We start from the raw sequence: 14,610 nt of genomic DNA, 5'->3' as shown, positions 1-14,610 counted from the left end.
CGGCTCGACTATTCTAATTCCTGCCTATATGGTATTAGTAAAGCCACTCTTTCGAGACTCCAATTGGTTCAAAATGCGGCTGCAAGGCTTTTAACTGGAAGCAGCAGAAGCCAACACATTACACCGATTTTAAAAACCCTACACTGGCTGCCGGTTAGCTTCAGAATTGATTTTAAGATACGCCTCTTAACCTATAAGGCACTAAATGGTCTAGCCCCTGCCTACTTGAGTGTCTTGCTCCATCGTCACAATCCCCCTTGTGTTCTTAGATCCGCAGATCAGCTGCTCCTAACCGTTCCCAAGGCACATTTTAAAGTTCGTGGTGAAAGGGCTTTTTCTGTCTGTGCACCCAGGCTCTGGAACTCCTTACCTTTAGTGGTTAGGCAAGCCGCTTCAGTCGCCACATTCAAATCACACCTAAAAACGCACTTCTTCACATTGGCTTTTAATTCTTAACCTGTCTTATTCCCACTTGCTTTTTGCTATTTCTCTGTTTTATTGGGTCCCCTGACCTGTTTTTTAGTGTCTCTGTTTTAAATTCTCTCTTAATGTTTGTTTTTTAATATTTTGCTTTTAGTCTTGCTTGTTTTAACTGTACAGTGCTTCGGTCAGTTATAATGCTGTGTTTTTAAGCGCTTAACAAATAAAAATGGTATGGTAAGGTGTTTCCTGCCTTGAGCCCTGAGCTGCTAAGACAGGTTCTGGCCCCACTGGGGACCTTGAATTGGTTTAAGTGAGTCTGAGAATGTATTGTGCTTGTAACTATTCATTTCAGTGTCACACTGTGCTGGAACTCTCCTTGGCAGAAGAAAACATGACGGGACTTCAGCCCAACAGAGGGACAATTAAGATTACCTGATCAACCTTCCATTCATGTATACCCAGTGTAATATCCTATGTATGTGGGATGAAAGGGAAACCATTCAGGGAGACATCACTGTTATTCGAACCCAAAGTCGAGGAGATGTGCTTAAAAAAAATTTTGACACAGCATTTTTTTCAAAACTCCACAACATCCAAAATGAATTACAAATATAAGGGGGGAAAATAAAGTATGATAAACAGAAAATGAATTTTACAGAAAATTAATTCTCTTGGGAAATGAAAAAAAACACATATTTAGTTGAATTAAACCTGCAGGTTTTTGTGTTATCAACTGCAAAAATCCTTATCAAACACATTTTAGGCTCATTACAATAATGTGTACAGAATACAATGAAATTCCGACTTGAATGTGCGAATCAACATGCAACACACTGCCACTCTCTGGTGTCAATATAAAGGATTCATATGTAAAATTGGTTAAATCTCGAAGCTGTATTACTCCTAGTATATATGCTACAGGTTTATATCTCTGTGTGTTTTAATATCTGAACATACTGTATACGGGGAAACACATTTCCTTCAGAGTACCAGCAGTGCTATGGAGATTTGAAGAGCACAGAAAGAGACTGGTTTTATAGGTAACATCCCAAAATAACGTAATAACTTCACGTGGTCAGTCAAACACAAACAACAAGCTTCAGAAGAACTGTAAGTAAATGTTGCTCACTGCCTTCTATAATCTGAAGGCTTACCATTTTTAATGCCAGGAATGTGAAATTCATTTAATTGTGCTTTCATACCACAATGATCCTCTAGGTCGATATCTTCACTTCCTTCATCTAGAACACTAACCAGAGAAGAAAACAAATGATACATTTTAAAAAATAACTTTCAAACACTACAAAAATACATTACGTCTGGTTGGTAATTCAGGTGGTTCATGTGGCCTTATAGCTCACAAAATCATAGGTAGCTTATTATCAAGACACAGAATAAATACATACACTCACACATATACACAGCACTGAAAAATGTGAATTAAGCCCACTGGAGTGGCTCTAAATAACACAGGAATGCAAAAGCACAGGTTTAATGCCAACATCATTAGCTCACATTTCTCCATCCTCCAGTACTGGCAGGGTCACACATCGAGTTAGTGGGGAGAAATGAAATCAGAAAATGTAGGTTGAACAGGAGAGAAGTGTGGAGAGTTGTTTTTGAAAGGCAATAGAATTTAGTGATTCATAAATGTGAACAGTTAAAGGCGGTAAGATGACTGACGTTGCACCATCAGTGTTGCACAAATACAGTGCATCCGGAAAGTTATCACTTTTTCCACATTTTGTTATGTTACAGCCTTATTCCAAAATGGATTAAATTCATTTTTTTCCACAGAATTCTAGGAAAACAGGCACCGCTCATCACCAGGCCAATACCATCCCGACAGTGAATCATGGTGATGGCAGCATCATGCTGTGGGGATGTTTTTCAGCCGCAGGGACCGGGAAACTAGTCAGGATAAAGGGAAAGAGGACTGCAGCAATGTACAGAGACATCCTGGATGAAAACCTGCTCCAGAGCGCTCTTGATCTCAGACTGGGGCGATGGTTCATCTTTCAGCAGGACAACGACCCTAAGCACACAGCCAAGATATCAAAGGAGTGGCTTCAGGACAACTCTGTGAATGTCCCTGAGTGGCCCAGCCAGAGCCCAGACTTGAATCCGATTTCTGCAGGGCATCCTGGGACTTGGGAGTTTGGCTTCTCAGCCCTGTTGGGTACCGTGGGTGCTGCCAGGAGGAGCTGTGAGGGGACCGGAGGAGCAATGCCTCATCCATAGCCCAGAAGTACTCCCAGGTCACAAGGATGGAAGCTGAGACGTACTTCTGGGCCAAAGAAAAAAACAGTCCTTTATTGCAAGTCACGTAGTCAGAAGGACAGAAGCACTTCCGGGTCAAAGACTATATAAAGGACTGCTGTGAACCAAGCAAGTGAGCCTGAGTCAGGAGAAGGTAGACAACGCTTGCTGGGAGGGGTGGAGGAGAAACAGCATTGTGATCATTATTGATTTAATTGTGTTTATTGTGGCTGTGGTGCTTTGGAGGCACTGTGCAAGAAGAAAATAATTAAAGAATACTTCATGGGGCTTTTACCCTGTGTCCTGTATGTCTGTCTGTTGGGTTTAAAGGAGCATCAGTGACCCCTAGTGTCTTCCAACTGATTCAGATCTAGTATGCGTCCTTCATGTGATATGTATTGAAACAGTCACCAACACACAGCCCAATGTTGTAAACGGGAGAGCAGAAGCAGGTTTTTTTACGTGCTTTTCTTGTATTTTTTCTGTTGTCTGCGCATAAGAGGTTAGAATGAAAGTGTCTGGCCTACAGGATCAATGCCGTTCATTGCATCATTGCAGGCTACCACAACACAAGGCTTAGTGATTTCCACATTTCCCCTGACATGAATAAGAATAGTAGTTGCATTGTGAACAGTGCTTAGGGGGCTGAAGTCTTTCTAACTTCTGCACATTCATTTTACCCTTTTCTGGAAAAGTAATTTTTAACGAATTACATTTATATAGTGCTTTTCTAACTACTCAAAGAGCTTTTAACATAGACAATGGGGAGACACTTCAACCACCATCAATGGGCAGCCACTTGGATAATATGGCAAAAACCATTTTCACAACAGTATGCTCACCATACATTAGCTATCATGTGGTGAAGGGATGAGACAAAAAGAGTCATGAGACGATGAGGAAGTCAGAATGCACAAGACTGTGATGGGCAATTTATACAGAAAATTGCAGGACACTCTACTCTTTTTTGAAAGATCTCCAAGGATATTTTATGCCCACTGGGAGTCAGCACCTCGGCTTCTCATTCGAAAGACGGTACCATTTTTTCCATCACAATTACCCTTCACTGAACTAGGGAGCTGGGATCCATGCACAGAACCCTGGGTAAGTACACCCTGTTCACATCACCATCACCCCTTCCAGCAGCATACCAAGCTTCCCTGGTTGGTTTCTCATCCAAGTAGTGGCTGGGCCCAAACATGCTTAGCTTCAGATGGATTACCTGTTCTGAAGGGCAGGTTTCACTTTAATATGAAGAATTTTTAAGTTTACTGATTCTTCCTTCCACTTATCCTTCACCTCTGCTGCTTGTATTACCTTCTAAACACTACACTTTGTATTACTATGCAGGAGTTTACGACTTTCTTTAAGTATGCTAGTTGATTAAATCGGAAGGTTTTTGAAGTTTCCTTAAAACAAAATGGCATACTGTATACAATATATCCGTGTAATACAACATAAAACTAAATCCAGTGATTGAATCACTACACTTGTAACCACCATGCTATACAGTACATCTAGTCATATATTTGGTTAGAAAAGCTTGAATGTAGACAGGTTTTCATCATACTGATAAACAAGCTTTAAAGACATCTGCCTTTCAGCAATTATTCTGCTCATTTGATAAAGACTCAATCTTCTTTGCAGCATTTTCTTGTACCACAGTATAATTTTTTGTCTTATGTTTTATTAGTAGATTGCAATGTATGAGAAAAGATAAAATTGACATTTACAGATAATGAAGTCTACTTTGACTGTTATGGGGTCATACAGGGCAAAGATCTGCCCAATGCTAATTTTTCACCTTGGTTTCGTCCCGTTTTCAGACAATATCAACAAAATTCTGTCCCGTGTCCATTCGCTACCACCTGCTTTCTCCCATGCCTGCGTGAGGGTCCATTCTGCTCCCGACCACATTCCCCGCTTTCCCCTTTAAGGCACTCGAGTTGAATCCACAGCCTAAGGGGAGTCTTAAAACAGCAGGATCAATAAGTGGTGGGGGACAAGGTACGACATAGACGCAAATAAATCTGGGTATGAACACTTTTTTTTTTTCCTTGTTACAATACAGTCATAGTTAATCTATTGATACATTTTTCAAAAAATGATTAATAGATATAAATAGGTAAAGAGTGACCAGATGTTCTCTCTTATTCTCGACAATGTCCTCTTTCCGAGACTTATAACAGCAGGCTGGCTGGTATTTACAAAATCCCAAAAATTATCTGGGATTTTGTCCTGTTTAATACTTAAACTGTGTAAATAAATGGAAGACCCGCAGAACGTATCCAATCTATGTTCGACACATGTATGGTTTGTAGGCTGTGTAACTCGCTTACAGTGCAGGGTTTGTTTAAAGAAAAGTACACATGCCAGCTTGACTCAGGAGACAGACAGACAGACAGACAGACAGACAGACAGACAGACAGACAGACAGACAGACAGACAGACAGACAGACAGACAGACAGACAGACAGACAGACAGACAGACAGACAGACAGACAGACAGACAGACAGACAGACAGACAGACAGATAGATAGATAGATAGATAGATAGATAGATAGATAGATAGATAGATAGATAGATAGATAGATAGATAGATAGATAGATAGATAGATAGATAGATAGATAGATAGATAGATAGATAGATACTTTATTAATCCTAGGAGGATTGGGCACAGCTCTGTACCTGTAAAGAACTTTGGGACAGTGTTAAAAATAGAAGAAGTAGCACTGAAGCAAAGAGTTTCAGCTGTATAATTCAAACAATGTTGAAACTATGGTTAGAATAAGACAGACAAATTAGTTCAAAACCCTTCTAACAACATGTGGTATACAATATAAATTATTAGAAATATATTTGGCAATTATAAAACACTGACATAGCATGTACTATCACTACATTGAAGTTTATCAATTTAAAAAAGTAACACTACACATACTCATCGTGGTGTGAATATGTGGTAGACGGTTCGCCTTCTGCTCCAATATTTTCTGCACTTCCAACTGCAAGAAAAACAATTGTAACAAAATCACTTGGCCAAAATGTTTATTTCTTTAAGTTAAAATTACAATTGCTGCTTCATTGCAGATATTTATTCCTCCACTAATGCTGTTTTAACACTAGACATTGTACCAATGATCAAAGATTTTGCTGAATGACATCCCTTTACAAAGCAGCAGCATCAAAATAACTAGAAATATTCAATTAATACTTAATGAAAAAAGAAAGCTCAATCATAACACAGCAGTAAATCAGGGATTTCAGGTTAACGTGTGACTTTAAGGGTACTGACAAATTGTTTCATGTTTGTGATTACTAAAATGATAGACCTAAAAGCCAAGCAACAGTGCAGAAAAGTCTGCCTCAAAATGCATTGTAAAGAGTTTTAAGTAGCAGAACTTTGTTCACTTTACTAATAATGATGATATAAGCTAACTACTGAAAAATACGAATAAACTGATCCTGAAAGTGATGTATAAAAACAGGTCTGTAAAATACTTCAACTGTTTACTACATTTGGAGTAATATGATGACCAAATTAGTGTAAAGATAAACAAATGACCTTTCATTTTGATTTGTGTGTATTTTTTTTTTTTTTTTTTAAATATACATTCAAATTATTTCTGAACGGTGACATTCGATCTAGCACTACTAGATTATAGCACTCGAGATTGAAATACAAGTTTGAAATCTGATCAGTTACTCCCGTTATTAGTTATACATCAAAGCACATACATTCAAGATGTTATACCTGTAACCAGAAATGATCACATTTGGTCCAGGCAAGAACAAATAAATTCATCATAAACAAAATCACTAAATCTTGACCCCTTTACAATACTTTATTTTTACTTAATGTATAGCATAAATTATCCAAAATGAACAATCACAACTGTAAATGTATTTTACAAATTTGAAGTTACTAAAGTCACGTAAAGGAGTTAAACATAATTTAAAATTTTATATTGGGTTTACTCTTTTGTCTTCATTTATTTTTCCATCATAAAAGTACTCTTAAATTGTTCAAATCCTTCATTCTATAATCAAGATATGACATATTAGACATAAACATTTATGTTAAATATATTCCAATAAAAACTTCTTTATAAATACTGCACAATAAAAAAAAACACCTTACCATTTTTGATTTCATGACCCAAAAACAGTTTCAGTCCTTGAAATTCCCTTCCTGTTTGTACATCGACAACTAAAGAACAAAAGCAATGGGTATCAAGTAATTTACCCTTCCTAATATACTAAAAATGTACACATTAGAAACTTGTATAAAACAAACACAACCATTGCAACAATAGCATGACAAATGGAAGACAAACTTTGAAACACATTATATAATTTAAACATTACTGTAGGTCAGACCACTCCGCATGTGTTTCCAAAAATAAAGCAACATTTTATCAAACCTATTTTACATGGCAAATTATTAACAATGTAAATAACTATTATATTTACCCGTTGCATCTAAAATGCATGAGGAAATACTGTACAATATGACATTGTTACTTTTTATAAATTTGAAAATGTATAAATCTAAAAGGGGCGCTCTACTTTCCATCAATCTGTTATCTTAACAAATATCTACCAAGTAGAAACCACCGTTTTTCCATTTCACTTAAGTAGTTTTCAACAGTTTGTTCTTTTTGTCATGACTGATTTAGAAATGGCATGGCACAGCTGTGCAACGGTAGAGTTGCTGCTCTGGAATACGGAAAACGGTCTACTGTATGTCATGGGTCCACCCTGCATGAAGCTTACGTGTTCTTTCCATATCTACGTGGCCTTCCTCCCGTTTCCTCCCACAGTCCCACGACATGCAGATTAGGTAGACTGGTGATTCACACGTTTGTGTGCGTCTGTGTGTTTATCCTGTGATAGACTGGCGACCTGTCTGGATATTGTTCATTTGCTTGCTGGGATAGGACTCCTACCTCCCAGCGACCCTGCTCAGGATAAAGTGGATTTGGAAGATGGATGGATGGCTTTGAAAAGGATATACGCTTTCCAGTTAGTGCTCTGCATACAGAATTGCATAATCTTGAATATCAAGGAAAAGGTGAACAGCTTTAGAAGATAACCTTACACTAGTATGTTTAGAATTTAAAAATAAAAAATACATTTATAATGCGATTAGTAAGGCTGTCATCATTCACCAAGTAACAGTGGATTAACCAAATAAAGTAATAAAATTTAGACTGTGGCAACTCTCTCTTATTACAGGTATTTCAAGTGCCATTATCCCAGGGGAGATAAAGAGTATATGTTATAAATTTATAAATAAAGGCACTATAAAGTAAAAAAGGATAAAAAGTATAAACTATTTAGCCCCTTCATTGTCAATATTCATAGTTTTAAGTGCACCACTTTGGAATACGAAACATTTGGAAATTCTTAAAAAAAAAAAAAAAAAAAAAATCTGGACCCATCTGGGATGTTAAAATTACAACTTTGCTCATTTCAACTTGTTACCTGGTATTGGATGAAACATGTCAGTATTCTGTTATCTATCTGTTTGTCAAAAGAAAAACACTGCACAGAGGACATCTACCGCTCGTTGGTCTGGTCAACTGTGTCTCTAAATCTTGTTTCAGTAATACCGTCTTAACAATGGATACTTCAAAAGAATTACATACAAAGTGATAAAATATTTTTTTAATTAAATAAAATACAATTAATTAATTTCATACTTTAATACTATAAAAATGAAAACACAAGTGCATTTTTCAATGTATTAGAAAGAATTGGGCCTACAGGACAGGTGGCATGTTTAATTTAGGAAATCAAATGTAAAATTTCCTAATCTGTCTTCAATGTACAGTGGAACCTCGGTTCACGAATGCCTCGGTACACATACAACTCGGTTTACGACCAAAAAGTTCGCCAAACTTTTGCCTCGGTTCACGACCACACGCTCAGTACACGAACAAGCCAGTTTCCCTTTCGGTTTGTGCGCGCTGATGATTTCCGCACGTGTTGCATTGTTCTCGGTCAGATGTGAACTGCTGCAATGTAAGAGAGAGAGAGAGAGAGAGAGAGAGAGCAGGCAGGCTCGTGTGCTGATGAAAGAGAAAGAGAGAGAGAGAGAGAGCGAGCAGGCAGGCTCGTGTGCTGATGAGAGAGAGAGAGAGAGCAGGCATGCTCGTGTGCTGATGAGAGAGAGAGAGAGAGAGAGAGCGAGCAGGCAGGCTCGTGTGCTGATGAGAGAGAGAGCGAGCAGGCAGGCTCGTGTGCTGATGAGAGAGAGAGAGAGCAGGCATGCTCGTGTGCTGATGAGAGAGAGAGAGAGAGAGAGAAAGAGAGAGAGAGAGCGCGAGCAGGCAGGCTCGTGTGCTGATGAGAGAGAGAGCGAGCAGGCAGGCTCGTGTGCTGATGAGAGAGAGAGAGAGCAGGCAGGCTCGTGTGCTGATGAGAGAGAGAGAGAGCAGGCAGGCTCGTGTGCTGATGAGAGAGAGAGAGAGAGAGAGAGAGAGAGAGAGAGAGAGAGAGAGAGAGAGAGAGAGAGAGAGAGAGAGAGAGAGAGAGAGAGAGAGAGAGAGAGAGAGAGAGAGAGAGAGCGCAGGCAGGCTCGTGTGCTGATGAGAGAGAGAGAGAGAGAGAGAGCAGGCAGGCTCGTGTGCTGATGAGAGAGAGAGCGAGCAGGCAGGCTCGTGTGCTGATGAGAGAGAGAGAGAGCAGGCATGCTCGTGTGCTGATGAGAGAGAGAGAGAGAGAGAGAGAGAGAGAGAGAGAGAGAGAGAGAGAGAGAGCGCAGGCAGGCTCGTGTGCTGATGAGAGAGAGAGAGAGAGAGAGAGCAGGCAGGCTCGTGTGCTGATGAGAGAGAGAGAGAGAGCAGGCATGCTCGTGTGCTGATGAGAGAGAGAGAGAGAGAGAGAGCAGGCAGGCTCGTGTGCTGATGAGAGAGCGAGCAGGCAGGCTCGTGTGCTGATGAGAGAGAGAGCGAGCAGGCAGGCTCGTGTGCTGATGAGAGAGAGAGCGAGCAGGCAGGCTCGTGTGCTGATGAGAGAGAGAGAGAGCAGGCATGCTCGTGTGCTGATGAGAGAGAGAGAGAGAGAGAGAGAGAGAGAGAGAGAGAGAGAGAGAGAGAGAGAGAGAGCGCGAGCAGGCAGGCTCGTGTGCTGATGAGAGAGAGAGCGAGCAGGCAGGCTCGTGTGCTGATGAGAGAGAGAGAGAGAGCAGGCATGCTCGTGTGCTGATGAGAGAGAGAGAGAGAGAGAGAGAGCGCAGGCAGGCTCGTGTGCTGATGAGAGAGAGAGAGAGAGAGAGAGCAGGCATGCTCGTGTGCTGATGAGAGAGAGAGAAAGAGAGAGAGAGCAGGCAGGCTCGTGTGCTGATGAGAGAGAGAGAGAGAGAGAGAGAGCAGGCAGGCTCGTGTGCTGATGAGAGAGAGAGAGAGAGAGAGAGAGAGAGAGCAGGCAGGCTCGTGTGCTGATGAGAGAGAGAGAGAGAGAGAGAGAGAGCAGGCAGGCTCGTGTGCTGATGAGAGAGAGAGAGAGAGAGAGAGAGAGAGAGAGAGCAGGCAGGCTCGTGTGCTGATGAGAGAGAGAGAGAGAGAGAGAGAGAGAGAGAGAGAGAGAGAGAGAGAGAGAGAGAGAGAGAGAGCGCAGGCAGGCTCGTGTGCTGATGAGAGAGAGAGAGAGAGAGAGAGAGAGAGAGCAGGCAGGCTCGTGTGCTGATGAGAGAGAGAGAGAGAGAGAGAGAGAGAGCAGGCAGGCTCGTGTGCTGATGAGAGAGAGAGAGAGCAGGCATGCTCGTGTGCTGATGAGAGAGAGAGAGAGAGAGCGCAGGCAGGCTCGTGTGCTGATGAGAGAGAGAGAGAGAGAGAGAGAGAGAGAGAGAGCAGGCAGGCTCGTGTGCTGATGAGAGAGAGAGAGAGCAGGCATGCTCGTGTGCTGATGAAAGAGAGAGAGCAGGCAGGCTCGTGTGCTGATGAGAGAGAGAGAGAGAGAGAGAGAGCGAGAGCAGGCAGGCTCGTGTGCTGATGAAAGAGAAAGAGAGAGAGAGAGAGCGAGCAGGCAGGCTCATGTGCTAGAGAGAGCGCGTGCAGCTGAGAGCGAGCGCGTGCAGCTGAGCAGGGAGCCTGGGTGTTTGTCAGTGTTATTCAATGTTTTTACATTAGTTTACTATTACACTGTGCCTTCTATGGTGTAATTAACTATAATTGTGCTTAAAAATATTTTTAAAATATATTTACATACAGTTTGTACGGTCTGGAACGGATTAATTATATTTACATACAATCCTATGGGGGAAATTGCTTCGGTTCACGACCAATTCGGTTTATGACCAGAGGTTTGGAACGAATTATGGTCGTGAACCGAGGTTATATGTATAACATAGTAGAGGCGAGGGGTGGCATAATGAGACATAGTGCTACTAGACCTGGAAGCCAAAAGCTCAACTTTTAATCATTAGTGATTTACAGTAGTTAATAGTAAACTATTATTAAAGTCCTGTTATAAGAATGTGTGGTTAATTTCACAATTTCAAGATACCACAGAAAATCAATCAGGGAGAGGAAAGCTTTGCAGTGTCATTTTCCTCTTTTTACCATTATATGACATTTACAGCCATGCGATAACTCTTGTTTATAACAAAAAGCTAATGTAAATAAAAGACTGCTAAAAATATGAAATTAAGAAGGGTCTGTAAAGTAGTAATACAGCGAAGTATGATTCAGTTTTGAGGTCCTAATATTAGACATTAAAGGGTATGTCCTTAACATTCAGGCGAGATCTGAAGAACATCAGTTAAAACAGAAACATTTCAAATTTACCTTCTCAACCTCCAATGTGAGATTTAGGGAGATGAGAAAAAACAATCAAGAGAAGCTTCAACTAAAAGACTCGTTTCTGTGTGCTTAAGCAAAGTTTAAGGAAATTGATTATCAGGCTCAACATAATTTTGTTGACAAGAAACTACTTAACTTCCTAACAAACAAATTTTATAAAATTTTAGAATGTTTTGATGTTAACAAATAAGAAGCATTAATAGGTATGACATATTACATAAACACAAAGGAGAAAAATCGGATTTTAATTCAAGGTTGAATTATGGTCATAAGTTGGCAGAAATTTTTATTTGCAGCCGATTTTCAATTTGAAGCAAAGCAATGCAAAATTTGTTGCATGTTCTTGTCAGCTGAGAAATAATTCGCCTAATTTTGGAGATATTAGTAATTACTCCCTGATAAACAAGGCCACAGGATCACACGAGATATACTTTCTTTTTTCTACTATGTTCTTGCAAATGAAGTGTCCCAACAAAATTCAACCCTTCAATTGTGCCATAGTCCATTCTGCTGTGGGGAAATTATTCTGGCAATACTTTAGATACTAAGCCAACTCACACCTATTATCCTGCATAGATAATACTAAGGCAATTTATACCAGCATGTCCACGAGTTTTCTATTTCAAACTGTTGAAGGGGTTTAAACGACACAAATGAAACCTTTTTTAAAACATCTCCCACAAGATGAAGCTCTAAGAGTTAGACAATAGTATGAATAAATAGCTAAATCCTCTACATCTTGTCACAAACAGGCACTTTCCAATTACACCTTTAGTTCACTCATACCTTTCAATTTTGTCTGCATTAAGACACCTTTTAATTTGAATGCTCACTCTACATGCTATTTTGTTTTTCATATTTTATTTGTATGCACCTAACACACACATACCTAGGTGTTTTGTTTTTATCTTCTATTTAACTGTACTTTGACTTGGATTCATTAGGTTGTTATGAATGTATTTATAAATGGTGCTTTGTGCAAAAACATAGAACCGAAGTATATACCTATTAAAGCCTCAATGTATTTACTCTTGAGAGGGCAGACATGATTCTGATACAAGAACAAATGTCTGGGGACAACGCATTAAGATACCCATCCAGTATTTCTCCAGTCTGTGCATTTTAAGTCACTGCTGGGGTTCGGGGAGACAGCAAAAGATAATGGGGAAAAAAAAGACTGGTCACGAGAGAAAATAAAAAGCTAAAATTGCTATTATCCATTCAGGAGCTCAGTACCGCAAGGTAACTTAAGTTTAATAATTAATCTGCAGACAGACAAACACACACAAAGACAACTGCAGCTACGTGGTGCCACACATTTCAAGAGTGTGTCTGTCTGCTATATGTGTGTCATTTTAACCATTGCATCACTACAGGACATAACAGCAAATAGTGTTTAGATAACCATTGAGATACACAAACTATATAAGCCTGGGAAAGTTAACAAGTTACATTTTTCAATTAATGTGGCCTGCTTAAGACCCTAAACAGATATTGTTGCATGCCAGGCCTGCAATGAGGAAAACGCCTGTGGCAGTGCTATAGTCAGTGGGCATTTTCAATGTTTTTTTTTTTTTTTAAATTATGAAATAATAATACTGTAATGATCAGACGGCCATGTGGCTGGACAGCTACTGAGCACTGTTGTTTCAGAAGGTGCAGTGCATTGTGCAAATGAAGCATCTGAACAAGAGTAGGTAGTCTGGCTCCGAGCCCTACGCCATACGCCAGTTTTGTCTTAACATTACAGAATGAACCATACTCGCTGAATATAAATATCTACAAATCTGATTTAACGGTTTCAACTGGCAAACTTTTACAACTATTTTTCAGCATTATTTGTTACACTATTGCCAAGGAACAAAAAGTTGACTTTACGTGGACAGATGTTAACTATTAAAAAAAAAAAAAAAAAAAGTTATACATCTAGAACAGGGCTGTATATTTTATAAAAGGAGGCAACTTCTGAATAAAGAAGACTCCCTTGACTAAATAAAAATCAGATGTGTCAAGATTTACGCTAGCCGACACGTTTACCTTTTTCTAACAGGAGGGTTTTATCCATGTGTATTTGCCGCACGGTCCCGACATACTTGGAGCCTGTTTTCAAAGCGACATAAATTCTCTCGTTTTGAAAACTTGTTAGGAATGTTTCAAGTTCTTCCATTCTGTAGGTAAGGTGTAGTATACTCGGAGTCTGGAAATACCGCAGCTACTCAGTTGAAATCACCGTTCTACAGCCAAGCAGTCAACACGCCCTCTCCAGCTCAATGGCAAGAGGAAGAATCACCTGAGAGAAACTAATGTGACGTCATAGACCTGCTCGCTGTGAGCCCCGCCCACATAATGACCACCAGAATGCTCAGCTGTGCGCCTCAATTCCGAGTCCGCTTCTGGTGTTCGCCGTTTCAGAGTAAACGTAATTCACTGTTGATTTGGTACTCAATCATCACAAGACGCTGTTAAAATTAAACTCAAATGCATTTCGTTAAATTAAATGTCGCAGTGTGTATTTCATTTTTCCTAATAGAATTTGACCATAAAAACGCTTTCTGTGGCCGATGTTTTTTTTTTGTTATTATTTTTTATTGAGTGATGTAAGACGTCAACGTTACGTTGCAAGTCGGCTAATTTGAGTAGAAATTATCTCCAAATTAAAAACAGTAATAATGTTCTAAAAAATATCTATATTGTTCATTCGGGAGCTCCCAATTCAAATGGCGTTCACGTGAATTTTCCCTTAAAGAATCTCCTATTTGCCACGTCCGATTGCATGAGAACGCAGCCATCAGGTAATGAGCAAATTTTCATTACCTGTGTACTTATATGAGTTTAAATTTATAAAGAAAAAGTGTAGCACCGAGAGTTATTGACCTGCCCGGTTCCACAAAATGGTTTGCTCAGCGAAAATTTCATTTCAGTTAAGGGACTGGACTCAAGGATCTCATCAGGATGTCATTTTCCAGCAAGATAATGCCCCTTGCCACACATCCAAAAAGGTTAAGAAGTACCTGGCAGAAAAACAACTCCAATTGCTCGACTGGCCTGGAAACAGTGCGGACATGAATCCCATAGAGAATGTGTGGAAGATGCTGAGAGATAAGATGCATGAATGCAGG

The 14,610-nt window shown here is 39.9% G+C and overlaps 1 protein-coding gene across 1 annotated transcript in view; it reads right to left on the bottom strand.

Moving 5' to 3' along the window:
• exd1 (exonuclease 3'-5' domain containing 1) overlaps nt 1–13,769 on the bottom strand; it is a 34,238-nt gene extending 20,469 nt beyond the window's left edge. The window contains exons 1-4 of the mRNA XM_028822034.2: nt 13,529–13,769; nt 6,826–6,894; nt 5,626–5,689; nt 1,578–1,672 (exon numbers count right to left, since the gene is read on the bottom strand). Coding sequence (XP_028677867.1) covers nt 1,578–1,672; nt 5,626–5,689; nt 6,826–6,894; nt 13,529–13,658 — 358 coding nt within the window. The 5' untranslated portion in view covers nt 13,659–13,769. The remainder of the gene's footprint in view (nt 1–1,577; nt 1,673–5,625; nt 5,690–6,825; nt 6,895–13,528) is intronic.
• Nucleotides 13,770–14,610: the final 841 nt, after the last annotated feature.

This window comes from Erpetoichthys calabaricus, chromosome 16 (genome assembly GCF_900747795.2).
Source record: "Erpetoichthys calabaricus chromosome 16, fErpCal1.3, whole genome shotgun sequence".
Taxonomy (NCBI): domain Eukaryota; kingdom Metazoa; phylum Chordata; class Cladistia; order Polypteriformes; family Polypteridae; genus Erpetoichthys; species Erpetoichthys calabaricus.
Note: the sequence above shows the minus strand (reverse complement) of the source record. Positions and strands in the feature narration are given on the sequence as shown.